This window comes from Podarcis cretensis, assembly GCF_951804945.1.
Source record: "Podarcis cretensis genome assembly, chromosome: 13".
In the NCBI taxonomy this organism is placed as follows: Eukaryota; Metazoa; Chordata; class Lepidosauria; order Squamata; family Lacertidae; genus Podarcis; species Podarcis cretensis.
This window is the reverse complement of record NC_137182.1, coordinates 19,575,753-19,592,552: the sequence shown is the minus strand read 5'-3', so window position 1 is coordinate 19,592,552 and position 16,800 is coordinate 19,575,753. Positions and strand designations below refer to the sequence as shown.

Below are 16,800 nucleotides of genomic sequence, written 5' to 3'. Positions count from 1 at the left end.
CACACATTTCCCCTTACTTTTTAGGCGGGAAAAAGTGAGTCTTATAGAGCAAAAAATACGGTATACCCCACCCATCTGGCTGGTTTGCCCCAGCCACTCTGGGTGGCTTCCAACATATATAAAAACAAAATAAAACATAAAACATTAAAGAAAAAAACCCTTCCCTATACAGGGTTGCCTTCAGATGGCTCAGCGGTCAGATAACATTTCTCTGATGAAAATTGGGACGTCCTAAGGAAAAGTGGGACATTCCAGGATCAAATCAGAAACTGGGACGACATCTGTAAATCCGAGACTGTCCCTGGAAAATCGGGACACTTGGAGGGTCTGCAAAAGGCGCACAGGGAGTTCTGTATATATGGGAGAATTTTAAAAAGCAAGTGGTCCTCACTGACCTGTTGCAAAAGGAGCTTGTCATCCGTAGGAGCCCCAGCTGCCTAGATAAAACACTATAGCCCCACACACCTTTACCTGGGAGTAAGGCCCACTGAACTCAGTGTGGCTTTCTTCTGAGTAGACGCTTAGTTATTTACTAGATGCAAGTCAGAAGCACCAGACGACCCTGCTGGACTAGGTGCTGGGGTGGATTTCGCCCCATGTTTTGCAGAACCAGGCCGACGCTGCTGACGGGCCCTGCACCCTTAGTCAACATCTGAAGGCCCCAATCTGCTAGGCGCTATGCCAGCACTGGCGGCAGTTACAAGCAGTGGTCAAAACGGGAGCCTCAGAGATTGCCCCCTCCTGCTGGAAACAAACCAGGACTGCTCCAAGAAAATGCATGTGGCAAAAAAAGCGCTAGGCTGCCCCCTGGTGGGCCGCCCCCTTACCTGCTTGTGATTGGCCAAGCAGATCGTCAGCCAATCAGAATTTTCTTTTTAAAAAATTCATTTATTTTCTTCTCACTTCCTTCTGTGGCTCCTTAGCCTTGTGCTGTGCCCCCCCCCCAATTTATGTAATTTTCACCTGTGCCCCCCCCCCCTTGGAATATCTTGGGGCACCCCAGGGGGCCATATGGATTCCAGTTGGGAGACACTGGTCTACAGGGTTGTCACGTGGGAAAATGGACAACTTGTTTTCTCCTGCTCTGGAGGATAGGACTCAAACCCATTGGCTTCAGGTTCCAAGGAAGGAGATTCTGACCAAACATCGGGAAGAGCTTTCTGACAGCAAGAGCTGTTTGACAGTGGAACGGTCTCCCTCGGGAGGTCTTTAAGCAGAGGTCACATGGTCATCTGTCATGGATGCTTTAGCTGAGATTCCTGCATTCCTATGATTCTCTGCTCACCAGCTGGTGACAGTCCAGTCCTGCTCCCTGCAGAGGTCTCTCAAGAGTCCCAGTGGCTGCTTGTCCCAGAGTATCCAGACCCATGTCTGGTAACACCCTATCCATTTCACTACAAGTTCTGATGGAAAGGGAGAGATGACAATAGGTCCTGCCTGTTAGACTATGCCTAGGCCTGAGCAGGCGGACGATGCTGGAGTCTTTTCTCTTGGACAGCGAGGGGCACACTGTGCTTCTGGTCCCAGTGGGGTTGGAGAGGGATGCCTCCGTGGGGCAGGCCCTGCCTTCCCATACCCTTGTGGGACCTGGTCCCATGCTCTGAGGTGTGCTTCTCCTAGCTTGTGGTGATGCAGCCGAAACGCCCCGAGAATAACAAGATTGTGCAAGGCGCACTTGAGGAAGGTTTCTCGATCAGAGAGTTGTCAACTTTTGCCCAGTTGGGATCTCGCCAGAACACCTGGGCTAACGCCCTGTTTTCCTGGGAAAGCGATTGTGGATCCTGACTGTGGTCCTTATCTTACAAAAGCAATCTGATCAGACTTTCCTAATGCCCTGCTGAGCTTTGGAAGCCTTTTATTTTTTTGGTCTTTCCAGAGATGCACATCATCTCTCCTTATCATTCTGCAGTAGGAAAAAAGAACACAAAAAGAGCCTGCTTCATCAAGTGGCTCATCTAGTCCACCATCCTGTTCTCACAGTGGACAACCAGATGGAGCAGGTTTTCAACTTCATGATATATCACCAGCTGAACATCGCTACATCCTGATATATCACAATGTCTGAAATAAGGATGGAGCTGTGATGAGTAGGGACGCTGGTGGTGCCGTGGGTTAAACCACAGAGCCTAGGACTTGCCGATCAGAAGGTTGGCGGTTCGAATCCCCACAATGAGGTGAGCTCCCGTTGCTCGGTCCCTGCTCCTGCCAATCTAGCAGTTTGAAAGCATGTCAAAGTGCAAGTAGATAAATAGGTACCGCTCTGACGGGAAGGTAAACGGCGTTTCCGTGCGCTGCTCTGGTTCACCAGAAGCAGCTTAGTCATGCTGGCCACATGACCTGGAAGCTGTTCGCCGGCTCCCTCGGCCAATAAAGCGAGATGAGCGCCGCAACCCCAGAGTCGGTCACGACTGGACCTAATGGTCAGGTGTCCCTTTACCTTTACCTTTATGATGAGTAGGGCTGCCATCCATCCGGGCGAAATTTCCCAAAATCAGTAAAAATGTTCAGGAAAACACGGGAAGCCATGTTGGAAGTGTTGCTTTTTTGGCAACTTTTGTGTCTGGATTTTTGCTTTTTGAAATATGGCAACCCTAACAGAGGCATTGGCTGGCTTCACAGTTTTCCCCACATTGTGATTTTTGCATAGCACACGCACATATAAACACACATGCATCATGATTCGCAATATATTGCCAGGACGTGGGTGGCGCTGTAGTCTAAACCACAGAGCCTCTTGGGCTTGCCATTCGGAAGGTCGGTGGTTCGAATCCCCGCGACAGAGTGAGCTCCCGTTGCTCGGTCCCAGCTCCTGCCAACCTAGCAGTTTGAAAGCACGCCAGTGCAAGTAGATAAATAGGTCCTGCTGTAGCGGGAAGGTAAACGGCGTTTCTGTGTGCTCTGGTTTCCGTCACGGTGTCCCGTTGTGCAGTTTAGTCCTGCTGGCCACATGAGCCGGAAGGCTGTCTGTGGACAAACGCTGGCTCCCTCGGCCTAAAAGCGAGATGAGCGCTGCAACCCCATAGTCACTTTTGACTTACCTTTACCTTTTTACCTGCCAGGTCAAAAATTATGAAACCGATATCCTGATATGGACTTCAAACCAGTTTTGGATGCTATATTGATAAACAGTATTGCCCAGCCCTACCTGGGCTTGTGGTTTAGTTCCCCGAAACACATTCCTATCAAGACTTGTTACAGCTTGTGGTTTGTTTGGGACAGCCTTATATCTGGGTGGAGCAGGGAATCAAAATGTTTTAGTTCTTCTTTCCCTCTGATGTAATTAAATCAATAACTTAGATGTAGCAAAGGCATTATCATAATTTCCTGCCCTTGGGGGAGGCTGCGTATTGCATGACTTGCTTCTCTGATCTTGCATTCTGGCACACCCAGAATAGCGACTAACACAGATGTGTATAAGGCAAGCCTCTAAACCCTTGACAAGCGGGTGTTATATGATTGTATGCCTCCGCTGTAAGAGCTTCAGGAAACACTGGTATCGAGATTTTTAGTTTTTAGTTGCATCCTTGTCTGTGTGCATATATAAATGCAAATATAAAACGATGTCATTTCTATTTTCATTGCCCTTGCTTATTAAGGCTATGGACAGATTCTATGGGACCCCTTCGACTTGGTGTAGTTTAGGGCCTCAGCACATCTTAATAATAATAATAATAAAATAATAATACTTTATACCCCGCCCATCTGGCGGGGTTTCCTCAGCCACTCTGGGCGGCTCCCAACAGAATATTAAAAACACGATAAAGCACAAATCTGTCCCTGGCTGCATGGTGGGTAGCTGTGTCAATTCTTTCTCTTATCTCATGCCTGAATCACTCTGATGGTGTGGAAAGCCCTCCATCAATGCATGGCCTCCTGCTTTGATATTTGAGGCAAGGCAAGGCAGTGACCCACTTGGGATCTCTCTAGCTCAGGGATCAGCAAACTTTTTCAGCAGGGTCCACTGATCCTCAGACTCTATGGGGGGGGGGCGGAAAATATTTTGGGGAGAAAAATGAACAAATTCCTACACCCCACAAATAACCCAGAGCTGCATTTTAAATAAAAGGACGCATTCTACTCATGTAAAAACATGCTGATTCCTGGACCGTCCGCGGGCCGGATTGAGAAGGCGTTTGGGCCGGATCCGGCCCCCGGGCCTTAGCTTGCCTACCCATGCTCTAGCTTAACCCCAGCATGGCAGCTCCCATGGGAAGAGCCTCACAGTTTTTGGGAGCAACACTGCAGCCTGAGGGAGCAAGCTGATGGGAGGTTGTAGAGGAGCACAGCTGCAAGCAGCGAGGGAGCTGAATCTCCGAATCCTGCCTCCATCTCGCTCACCCCTTTAAAACAGCAATGAAAACCCTTGCGTTTTAGTTGAACGTTTTCCAGATAAGCCCAACAAATGTATATAAAACGCACAGAAAGGATCTCCTGAATAGGTGAGCTGTTATTACCTTTCTGCTTGTTCTAGAGCCCTTCCACCTCCTCAAAGCTGGGGAAGTGCTATCTAGGCTTTGGGAAGGGAGTATGGGGCATCAAATGTTGCTGAAAGACGCCATTGAGGGCTGCATGGGCTGCATGTAGGATTTTTCTTCTCTAGGTCAAGGGAGGAGAACCTGCAGCCCTCTGGATGTTGTTAGACTCCAACTCCCATCAGCCCCAGGTGTATGGCCAAAGGTCGGGGAGGAAGGGAGGTGTCGTCCACCAACATCAAGAGGACCACAGGCTCCCTAGCCCTTCCCTGGAGCCAGCTTACCTTCCTCCCCATCTCTTCACCCACACCTTCCAGACCTTATATTACGACTGGAGTTGCGGATGAAAGCACAACCCGCCATTTTGTACCATATAAACCAATCGAGAGCTCTGCTTAGGGCAGGTGTTATGTACTGAGCTGAATCCTAGAACAAAAGGATCCAGAATGCAGCAGTCTGATTGGCCTGCAGGAGCAGCCTGGAATTAGCCAATCACGCAGGGCCCACTGTGTAAATAATGTCTATATAGCTAGACGTTTTGGGGAAAGTTTCATTCATTGCTACTACAAGCTGAATAAATAGCATGAAATTCATGCTATTCCGAGTATATTTCAGCAGGGTTCCTCAAACTTGGGTCTCCAGCTATTGTCGGACTACAACCCCCATCACCCCCAGCTAGCATGACCAGTGGTCAGGGATGATGGGAATTGTAGTCCAACAACAGCTGGGAATCCCTGGCTTAGGGGATGCCCCCCCTGCCCAATCTGTTCACAGCTGGGAAAGCCCCCCCCCCCAATCTCCAGCCTAGTCCTGGAACATATGTGGTAATGGGATGGGTAGTGATTTGAAGGAGCTGAGAGCCAGTTGGGGTGGTGAGGGCCAATGGTTAGAGTTGTGGTTGATAGCCCAGATTTTTGGATTCTCTGGTAAGAGGATAGTATCTTCTTATTGACAAGGGAGAGTATTCCCGAGCCCGCACATAAGGGGTGGGTTAAAACTGCTCAGACTTCTCGTATTTTTGAGTTACTACGCCAGATGTTATTGCCCTTCTTTTTGACGGCTCTCCTGTCACTCCCCTTAACTGCCTGGCAACAGAAAACTGTTGTCATGGCAGCCAAACCTGTATTGGGCCTTGGCAACGTGCAATGAGGTATGTGGTAAATTTTGTGCAGAAGGCCCACACCCCTCCTTTGGAAGCGATTCATCCATTTTCTCCCTTAGTGAAAACCAACACATATATTTTTTTTTCCTGGAGGGAGGGGATTCCAGATGTTTCTTGCCTGAAGCAGTAGAGCTGCTTTGGTTGTGGAGATTCCTTTTCCCAGCTGCCTTTTTTGAGGTTAATATCACGACGTTACCTGTTTAAATCTTTTTTTTTAAAGGATGGTTTATTTATTACAACCAAGGTTTCTCAAGCGGCTGGCAGGGTTCACACTAACATGTATGTGATGATTCAGTGCACCATGTAGTTTAATAAGCCATGGTTTAGCATTATGTGCAAATCAGGCCTGTGTGGTGGAGTGCAAATTGTAAAATGTGCTTCTTTTGGTATGTTTGCCTGACACTACCTTCATTTTCCCTGAGTACCAGAGAAAAGCTATCCTTCTCTACTTTGAACCCTTTTTGAGATGAAAGGTTTTCTAGTTCTTTTCTCTGCTGCTTTTATTTTCTGGTTTCATTGCTGTTCTTGTACTTCCTTCATTGTATTTTATTGTTTTTACCATTGTTGTTAACTGCAGTAAAGCTGGGGGCAAAATAATTAAAGCCGGTGGCAAAATAAATATCCCTTCAACTCAAATTGGAAAATAATAATAATTATTTTCTTGTTTATTTACTCAGTGTATATGCTCTGGGTGGCTAACAGTGGAAGTAAAGCATACATTAAAAAGGCAAGGAAAAAAAATCTAAAAACAGCGTAAAAACAGCAGCAGATTATCAAACAAAAGTAGAAGCAAAGACAAACTTCAGAAATATCAAAAGATCTATTATTATTATTTTATTATTTATTACATTTATATACCATTTTTATCTCACAAGGATCTCAAGGTGGTGTACATGGTTCTCCCCATTTCATTCTCACAACAACCCTGTGAGGTAGGTTAGGCTAAGAGATGGTGACTGGCCCAAGGTCACCCAGTGAGCTTCATGGCTGAGTAGAGACCTGGTGTCCCAGGTCCTAGTCCAATCCTATAATTTACTAGACAATTTCAAGATTTAAAAGCCTGAGAAAATAAAAAAGGTATTCACCTAGTACCAGAAGGTAAAGGTTAAGTCCATCAAAGGCGACTATGTGGTGCAATGCTCATCTCGCTTTCAGGCCGAGGGAGCTGGTGTTTGTCCACAGACAGCTTTCCGGGTCATTTAGCCAGCATGACTAAACTGCTTCTGGCGCAACAGAACACCTTGACGGAAGCCAGAGAGCACAGAAACGCTGTTTACCTTCCCACCGCAGTAGTACCTATTTATCTACTTGCACTGGTGGCTTTCAAACTGCTTGGTCGGCAGGAGCTGGAACAAAGCAACGGGAGCTCACCCTGTTGCACACATTCAAACTGCCAGTTCCAGAACGACTAAAGCGAAGGTGACAAGCAAGGATCCTATAGGGAACGTTATCCATAACTGCGGTGCCACCACAGAGAAGACCCATCTTTCTTTCACACCTCCTCAAGTTCTTCATTTATAGCGAGGGAACATAGGGAACACAAGGCTTCTCCCAGAACTCGCACCAAACCTTTGCTGTCTGTTTGGCCAGGTCTCAGCCAAATACACAATGACACTCACCTTTGTCATTGTGATGTCAGCCTTTTGCCAGGTAAAACTGCGATACTAGTGGAGGATATTCCAAGTCCCCAGAATGCAGTCCACCACCTAGTGCTGTTTTGTGCCATTTTAACTACTGGCACAATACCTTTCTGCCTTTTATGTGTAAGCCACCTTGAGTCCCTGTTGGAGAGGTGGGGGTGGAAGGCAGGGTATAAATAATAATTGTCAATGTATAAATTTGAGGGGTTTTCAGTACAGATTTAAAGGGGTGTGTTCATCCTCTCATTCTCTCTCTTCTCTTAGCCAACAAGCTAGCACCCTCCCAAGATGGCGGAGGCTCACCAGGCTGTGGCGTTCCAATTCACGGTCTCTCCAGAGGGTATCGACCTACAGCTGAGCCATGCAGCCCTCAAGGAGGTTTACCTCTCAGGCCTGCGGTCCTGGAAGAAGAAATTCAACCAGTTGCGGGTAAGATAGGGATAACGAGTGTTATGTACTGAAGTTCTCACCCTAGGCCAGCAGGGGGATACTGTAGATAGTTCGGGTCCACATATGCAAATAAGGGATCGAAAGTGACGTTCAGTGATTGGATAGTTACAGAAAGTTGTTACAGTTACGTTGTACTGGAGCTCTATATAAGCAGGCTGGCTGAACCCTTCAGTTCAGTTCTGTTCTGTTCTGTTCTGTGAATAAACAAGAGCTGTTTGAAGAATCGCTGTGTTGTCTGATGTGTTCACCCACATCTTAACAACAAGCACTTGCTCAAAATGCTCTGGAATTAATTTGTATCTGAGGGATAGCTCCATTGGTAGAGCATGAGGCAGTCATAGTTTCCGGCCCCATGTATTGCAGTGGGTTGGACTACATGACTCTCTTGGTTCCTTCCAACTCTGCAATTCTACGATTTGGCGACATTCAACGTCTTGAGAGCCCAGCTCTTAGTTTACTCTTGGGAACCCAACCTTTCCACGTTGGAGCCTTAGGAAGAATTAAACTGTAATCTAGGGAAGCCAAGGCAGTTGGAGTCCTGGGTTAGGCATGAGAGTAAGGCCTCCCGGGTTATCAGAAAGGACTTGAGTCCAGTAGGTTCAGGGTATGGTGCAAATGAAAGTTTGTTTGGCCAAATCAGAACAGGTGGTTCTGGGAGCCATTTTAGAACTAACCCTCAAGTCAAGGGTTTAACAGAGGGTGGAGAGTGCCCAAGTGCCCCCCCACCCAAAGAGATCACGGTGCTTGTTCTTCAATAATTAAGGTTCAATAACATTGACAACCTGTTTCTTTTTAGTCAATAATCCATAAATTTATTGGGTATCCTTGTGAAGATGCTGTCTCCATTTCTATTATGGAGGGACAATGACCTACAGGGTTGTTGTAAGGATAAAAGAGAGCTATGAATTAGGAGGTCCTTGTTAAAATCGCATCTCCATCATGAACTCAGCAGGTGATCTAAGCAGTTCAGTTACCTGATTTGAACATCATACTAAATCACAAATTAGTTTGTTTCCCTCCCAGTACAGCAAAGACAGAAGCTGGTACTAATGAGCAGCTTGCTTGTACTTGTTAAGACTATGGTTTGTTCCTAACTATGGTTTAATGTGAAGGACATGCAAACAGAGCCCTTGTGTAAAAAGATGTTTGATGCTGAGATGTAGCTTAGAAATTGGGGGTGGGTTGCTCGGAGCAAAAATGAGAGAGCCAGCTTATAAAATGCTGGGACCTGTTTAATTTGTTGTAAGCAACAGGCACCATTAATCAGCATCCAACAGTTCAAAGCACACCCAATGCAGCTTACATTCTGAGAAAACAATGTGTTGGTTGATTTTTAAGGCTGAAATACCTATGTTGTCAAGTATAGCCTTCCTGCTCTCCACAAATCCATACTGCTTCTTCAAGAAAAAGTGCACACCAGCAGTTTTGCCAAGTGTTTGAGGGAAAGGAAGTGAGTGGGCAGTTTAGGGAACTGGGCAAAGTTCATTCCCTGTACCATATTTTCCAAAGAAAGGGCAATGTGCCTTCAAAACTACAGAAGATTTGACTCATGATGATAGCAGCAATCTGTTCACATTCATCTTTTTGTGACCTCCCTTAACAGAACAGTTTTGTGACTGGGGTGTATCCTGCCAGCCCATCCAGTTGGCTGTTCATGGTTACTGCCATCTTAGTAACCCAGTACTCTCGACTTGACCCCTCCATGGGCATGATTGGAAAGATCAAGGAACACCTGCCAGTCAGGTATGGAGATGGGAAATGGGAAGGGAGAAGGGTGGGAGTTGCAGATGAATCAATGAGGGGGAAGGAGACTAAAACTAAGGCCTGGTTTTCATACATTCTGTGAAATAATGGTTTCCTGCTACGAGAACAGGCGGCAGCACATCTCAGGCTCGTGTGAATTCTCCAACCCCTCTTGTCACCTTTCAAGCCAATGAGGAGGAAATGGGAAGCCTTTGCTTTTAGACAAACCCTTGTTTATGGTGGCCTCTAAAGTTATAAGAACTGTGGTTTGTTCACACTTACAAGAACTACCCAGAATCAAACTATGGACTCACTTCCCATCTTGTCCTGAAAACATTGTTTAAACAAACTACATTTCTCTGTGTTTAGACATGATGTGGTACTATGGTTTGTTTAAAATTGGAAGTAGGTGCTTCCAAACTCCTTCTCCTGGAGAATGAGAGAGGAAGACTGGGGAGTCTACAAATTCGAGGCTTGCTGTGGCTTATTCACATAGTTGGGAAATCATGGTTCCATGTTATTTTAAATGGTTTTCTTGGAGGGTTGCTTCAAAACCACTCTCAAACACAGTCCAGGGATGTGTCCGTATCAAACACATTGGGGAGAGTGCATTTTGTTGATTCTGGAAGTTGTCCTCAGGTCAGAAACACTTGGGTACTGCCAGGGTCCTTTTGGCCAGAGGTGTTGTGGTTGGGAGACAATTTTCTAGTGACAAAAGAGTCCTCTTGAGGTGTTCAGTGTGAACGCGTGAAGGGATTTTTATGCCTGAATAGGATCGCCCCACATGTTCCAGCCATGGTACCATGGAATCAGCTTCAAGCCTAAAGAGGGCCTGACTCATGTAAGGATGTATGCACCTAGGGTTCCCTTTAAGGGGATAACATCTCTGATTGGCAGCAGGCTTTGGAAAGTACATTACTTCATGGCCCCTTGCTTGGATGACTTTAGAAACACATATGGAGGATAGTTCTGTCTTGCATTAACATGATGGAATATCCATATCCATATCCACAGAGAGGGGGCATTTGATTGGCGAGAGATGACTTGCCGAGACAGACCTTGAGTTTAAAACAGCAAGTCCACATTTTAAACCCTTAAACGTTTGTGTGCATGTGTGTTAGTTTGGAGACATCAGACTAGAAGACAGAATTAGGTTTTCTTCTCTTGGGAAATCGATGGTTTTAATTTTAAGGCCTGTACGTTTTTCTCCCTCTCCCTCTCTCTTCCTCCCCTTCCCCACCATGTTGTCCTCAGTGACTACCTGTCAGATCAAGGCCTGACAGTCCTCAGTGCCCTGGCTTTTTCCACAGGGCTATGGCTGGCCCTCATCGTGACCATGCGTAGCATTCTGAAGATGCTGCTGTGCTACCATGGCTGGATCTTTGAGGAGCACGGCAAGATGTCCAACACCACCAAAATCTGGCTGGTATGTATCGCAGAAGAAGGTGCACTATTGGGAAACAGGCTGAGAGAAGGGAGCATGCTGCGTAGGGCTGGGCGATATCTGGTTTTCAACATTGTGGTAGATCACCAGCTAAACCGATATGTCACAGTGTACGAAAAAAAGGATGGAGCTATGTAGAGGCATTGGCTGGCTTCATGGTTTTTCCTGCATCATGATTTCTGCCTGCTCGGTGTAGTGGTTAAGAGCGGTGGACTTGTAATCTGGTGAACCGGGTTCGCTTCCCTGCTCCTCCACATGCAGCTGCTAGGTGACTTTGGGCCAGTCACACTTCTCTGAAGTCTCTCAGCCTCACTCACCTCACAGAGTGTTTGTTGCGCAGGAGGAAGTGAAAGGAGATTGGTAGCCACTTTGAGGCTCCTTAAGGGGAGTAAAAGGTGGGATATCAAGTCCAAACTCCTCCTCCTCCTCTTCTTCTTCTTATAATAATAATGATAATAATAATAATAATTTATTATTTATACCCCGCCCATCTGGCTGAGTTTCCCCAGCCACTCTGAGCGGCTCCCAATCAAGTGTTAAAAACAGTACAGCATTAAATATTAAAAACTTCCCTGAACAGGGCTGCCTTCAGATGTCTTTTAAAGATAGGATAGCTGCTTATTTCCTTCACATCTGAAGGGACGGCGTTCCACAGGGTGGGCGCCACTACCGAGAAGGCCCTCTGTCTGGTTCTTCTTCTTCTTCTTCTTCTTCTTCTTCTTCTTCTTTTCACTGTTCCCTTCAGAAGCCAGGGGAGAGCTGACCCAGCAGAGTTAACAGGGGCTGCAGGAATCGAGAGAAGCATTTCCTGGCTTCACTGTTTTCCCCACATTGTGATTTTTGCATTGCACACACACGCACATAACATGATTCGCGATATATTACCAGGTCAAAAATTATGAAACCAATATCACGATACGGACTTCAAACTGGCTTTGGATGATATATTGCTATATCGCCCAGCCCTAATGTTGTGGGATAGAATCAGACAGTAGCAGCTGGGTTCAAGCTGGTTTTGTACTATGGGGAATCGAAATGGGGCTGAAGGAGACTTATGCCGGAGGCATTTAGAAAGGGTTGCCTGAAGCCTTGGAGAGCCACTGTCAGTGTAGACAGTACTGGGCTGGATGCACCCAATGATCTGAATCTGTAGAAGGCATCTTCCTATGTGCTTGTGTCACCATGGTGGTCTGCACCAGTAAACCACATATGGCCACATTGCCCTCTGGGTATTCTGGAATATGTTAGCCTGGGATGGGCAAGAAATTGTGTGTAGTTTGTACAAGGTGTAACCAGAAAGTTCGGTGGATGGTCACAGAAACCAGACATCGAGAAATATTCGAACATGCATACATTACAGGCCTTCAAGGTAGGCCCCGTCTGATACAATGCAATGTTGACAACATTCGTAGAACGGTTGGAAACTTCTGGAGAAGTCCTCTTTTCGTACTGCTTTCAGTTCCCTCGTCACAGCAGCTTGGACGTGTGAAATGTTGGAAAATCTGTGCCCTTTCAGTGCAGATTTCAGTTTTGGAAAAAGAAATAAATCTGGCGGGGCCAGATATGGAGGGTGGGACAACTCAGTAACCTCAGTAACGATTTCAAGTGGAATATGCAATTCTTCCGCCATCATTCAGACGGACAAACGCTGATCCCACATCAATAACTCACGACTCTGTTGACATTTGCTGCCGTTCTGCTCGTTGATGGTCTGCCAGACTGAGGGTCATCTTCGATGGTTTGCCGCCCTTCACAGAAACACCTTAAACCACTCATACACTGTCTTTCGCGTTACAGCTTCATCTCTGTACACAACTGAGAGCATTTCATGGGTTTCCGATGCTGATTGTATGTTCAAATGTTTCTCGCTGTCCAATAATAAGGTAAAGGGACCCCTGACCATTAGGTCCAGTCGTAACCGACTCTGGGGTTGCGGCGCTCATCTCACTTTATTGGCCGAGGGAGCTGGCGTACAGCTTCCGGGTCATGTGGCCAGCATGACTAAGCCGCTTCTGGCGAACCAGAGCAGCACACGGAAACACCATTTACCTTCCCGCCAGAGCGGTACCTATTTATCTACTTGCACTCTGACGTGCTTTCGAACTGCTAGGTTGGCAGGAGCAGGGACCGAGCAACGGGAGCTCAGCCCGTTGCGAGGATTCGAACCGCCAACCTTCTGATCAGCAAGTCCTAGGCTTTGTGGTTTAACCCACAGCGCCACCCGCTGTCCAATATCAGTGACCATTCACCGAACCTTCCGGTCACACCTTGTAGTATAGAAGGGGCTGCGGCTAGAGTCTGCCAGTGGGGCTGGAAAATCCTCACCACTAATGGGCACAGAGGTCAGGAAAGCTGGATGGTGGTGGCTGGTAAACAGGGCCAGAGAGGCATGAGAGAGGCTTGATTCATGCACTCAAAGGACATCTGTATACATCATGGGTGGAGAGGCTGCATGCATCAGCCTCACTCCTAAAGTCTCTGTCTCTACTAGCTCCACCCTGGACTTAATGCATGGAGTGGGGCGATTTCAAGGAGGATTCTAAGCGTTCTTTTCCTGGGTGGCAGCGAGAGAGGCAGCACCATGAAGGCGCTGGGCACCCTGAGGGCGTACAAAGTTGTTGGGAGATGCCTCCCCACTCCTAAGTGCCCAACACCACTTCTCTATCGTATGTGCATCTTTGCTCCTAATCATGTTGTTGCAAAGTCCCATTTCTGGTACAGTGGTACCTCGGGTTACATACGCTTCAGGTTACAGACTCCGCTAACCCAGAAATAGTGTGAAGGACAATAAACAAATGTTAATAATAATAATAATAATAATAATAATAATAATAATAATAATACAGTGGTACCTTGGGTTACATACGCTTCAGGTTACAGACTCCGCTAACCCAGAAATAGTGCTTCAGGTTAAGAACTTTGCTTCAGGATGAGAACAGAAATCGTGCTCCGGCGGCGTGGCAGCAGTGGGAGGCCCCATTAGCTAAAGTGGTGCTTCAGGTTAAGAACAGTTTCAGGTTAAGAACGGACCTCCGGAATGAATTAAGTACTTAACCCGAGGTACCACTGTACTTTGTCTCTTAGCTGAAGAAGATGAAGAAATCTTCTGGGGAAATTGTGTACTGTGGACAGGTTTTTGAGAAGGCTCCATTGAAGGTGGAAAATTTTGTTATCTGGCTGTGCTATGATGCCTGTAGCGGAACTCATAACACGAGCTGTTACACGGTGCTATCGCGATACAGGAGCCCATCACAGAGCTCATGCTCACTCAGATCAGATCATGAAGGTTGAAGAGATCGCTGCTAGCAAGTGCAGCAGGCCAGCTGTCAAACAGTTCCATGATTCCCAAATCAAGTTCCCTCTGCCAAAATCAAGTTCCCTCTGCCATGATTCCAAAATCAAGTTCTCTCTGTCGTCAACATAAGCCACGCTTCACCACCAAGAGACCAAACACGTTCTTCTAAATGCAGACTTGGTTCACTTGCTCTGAGTTTCAATAAAGTTCTTTTGGGGAAGGAAAAAAAAAAAGAGGATTCTAAGCATTTCTGCTGAGTGCATTTAGGTCCTGATAGTAGGGAGAATTCTAATTATGTTCACCTGAGTGATCAAAGAATCCTCTTTCAGACTTTGTGGCTCCACATTTCCCCCCTTTTTCCTTTTTTTTTAATCTCACCTAATTTTCCCAAGGAAACTCAAGGACACTCACAAATCCGTAACACAGCAGGATAAAGTTCATTCTTTCTCTCCGCCCCCCGCCCCCCCCCCCCATCACAGGCTTTGGTGAAAATCTTTGCTGGGCGGAAACCCATGCTATACAGCTACCAAGCCTCGCTGCCTCGCTTGCCTGTTCCAGCCCTCAAGGATACCATGCAGAGGGTGAGTCTGGTTTTGTTTCCCCTTTCCTGCTGTGATTTGAGGATGCAAAAAAATTAGTATCTGCCGCTGCTTTCCTAGCACATCAGGCTGAAAGTGGAGGATTGAACGTTTGGATCAGGCACCCCCAAACTCGGCCCTCCAGATGTTTTGGGACTACAACTCCCATCATCCCTAGCTAACAGGTCCAGTGGTCAGGGATGATGGGAATTGTAGTCCCAAAACATCTGGAGGGCCGAGTTGGCGGGTGCCTGGTTTGGGTGCTTTCTGATATGAAGCCTCTGCATTGCTTTTCCCTCTCTCTGAATGGCCGCACATTCTTTTTTTTCTTTTTAAATAATTTTTATTCATTTTAAAACATATTAATTGTCATACATACCACAAAGTTTCACATCCTATACAATCTTTTTGGACTTCCATCAACACCTCTGATGACCCCCCCCCCATTTTTATCATTTCTTCTGCATTTCTTAAATTCATATTGCCTTTAATTATCTTAACTAACATCTTCCTTTTTATCCAATTATGCAATAATTCAAATTATTCACCTCACAAAACTTCTTGCAAACCTACAAATGTAATCTGGTCATCACAATTACTTTTCAAATAGTCCGTAAATTTACACCAATCTTCTGTGAATCCCTGGTCCTGCAGGTTTCGAATTCTTCCTGTTAGTTTGTCTAATTCTGCATATTCAATCAATTTCATCCTCCAATCTTCTTTCGAATGGCCGCACATTCACGGGGACCTTGGTTTTCAGTTCTACGGGGTTTTCCTGTCTATAGGGGCTTTGCAGAGGATTGCCCAAGAGCAGGCAACGCACGACAGCCGTTGTTCTCTCTAGAATGTGAGGCTGTGATCAAGAGCAATTGCAGAACCCATACTGAACACAGCCTCCTTCTAATCCCATAATTCTCTCGCCCCACTAGTTTCTCGAGTCCGTACGACCCCTGAAAACAGATGCAGAGTTCCAGCGGATGGCGGGTCTCGCCCGTGACTTTGAACGGACCCTGGGGCCACGCTTGCAGTGGTACCTGAAACTTAAGTCTTGGTGGGCATCTAACTATGTGAGTGGCCCCTAAAATGGAATTTCGGGGCGGGGTGGTGGCAGCTCCTTCAGCTGTGTTGTGCTGCCCATGGAGAACGTGTGGGTCTTTTTAATTCTCCTTTTCGAACCTCATACCTTGCCCAGGTGAGCGACTGGTGGGAAGAGTACGTCTATCTCCGTAGCCGAGGTCCCCTTATGGTAAATAGCAACTATTACGGCATGGTGAGTTTCAAGACACTGGGAGAAGAATGTTTTTGGGTGGGGAGGGGAGGGGTGCCTCTCTTTAGTCTCTGCTGACACACACACACCCTTTCTGCGTACCATTTTTTTTAAAAAAAAAATTATTTATTTATTTGGTTTTTCGGATTAACATTTTACAGTCCAGCATGCAACATAAAAACAAAATTCCAAGGAATCTCTTGGGCTTCTCTCTTACCCTTTGTGGGCCCCATTGTTAATCATTTCCTCCTGCATCTTTTATAATAATCCAAATCTTTTATCTCTCCATTGTCTCCAAAATTCACCATTAAACTACAGTGGTACCTTGGGTTACAGACGCTTCAGGTTACAGACTCCGCCAACCCAGAAATAGTACCCTGGGTTAAGAAATTTGCTTCAGGATGAGAACAGAAATCGCGCAGCATCGGTGCGGCGGCAGGCCCCATTAGCTAAAGTAGTACCTCAGGTTAAGAACAGTTTCAGGTTAAGAACGGACCTCCGGAACGAATGAAGTTCTTAACCAGAGGTACCACTGTACAAGTGATATTCCAATCCTACTAATGATTTTAACTGTTTACAATGGTCTTTGATAAATTACAAATTCCCCCCATTCATTATTAAAATTTTGGTCTTCCTGATTTCTGATTCTTCCGGTCATTTTAGCCATTCCGGCATAATCCGTCAATTTGATCTGCCATTCTTCTTTGGTCGGGACTTATTTCCATCCCTGGGCCAATAACATCCACACA

The 16,800-nt window shown here is 46.3% G+C and overlaps 1 protein-coding gene and 1 pseudogene across 7 annotated transcripts in view; both read left to right on the top strand.

The window, feature by feature from the left end:
• The window catches only part of CPT1C (carnitine palmitoyltransferase 1C), a 55,207-nt gene that overhangs the window by 16,276 nt on the left and 22,131 nt on the right, over positions 1-16,800 (top strand). For 5 of the 6 annotated variants that reach the window (XM_079949489.1, XM_079949490.1, XM_079949491.1 and 2 more), the window contains 6 exons: positions 7,539-7,703; positions 9,328-9,467; positions 10,722-10,893; positions 14,686-14,787; positions 15,714-15,851; positions 15,977-16,054. In XM_079949489.1, the coding sequence (XP_079805615.1) occupies positions 7,563-7,703; positions 9,328-9,467; positions 10,722-10,893; positions 14,686-14,787; positions 15,714-15,851; positions 15,977-16,054 (771 nt within the window). In that variant the 5' untranslated portion in view covers positions 7,539-7,562. Of the gene's footprint in view, positions 1-7,271; positions 7,398-7,538; positions 7,704-9,327; positions 9,468-10,721; positions 10,894-14,685; positions 14,788-15,713; positions 15,852-15,976; positions 16,055-16,800 lie in introns of those variants that run through there. The other variant, XM_079949488.1, reaches the window with a different exon arrangement.
• Positions 11,430-14,406, top strand: LOC307201075 (large ribosomal subunit protein eL20-like; annotated as a pseudogene). Its single transcript has 2 exons — positions 11,430-13,643; positions 13,996-14,406. The product of its transcript is annotated as a large ribosomal subunit protein eL20-like (transcript).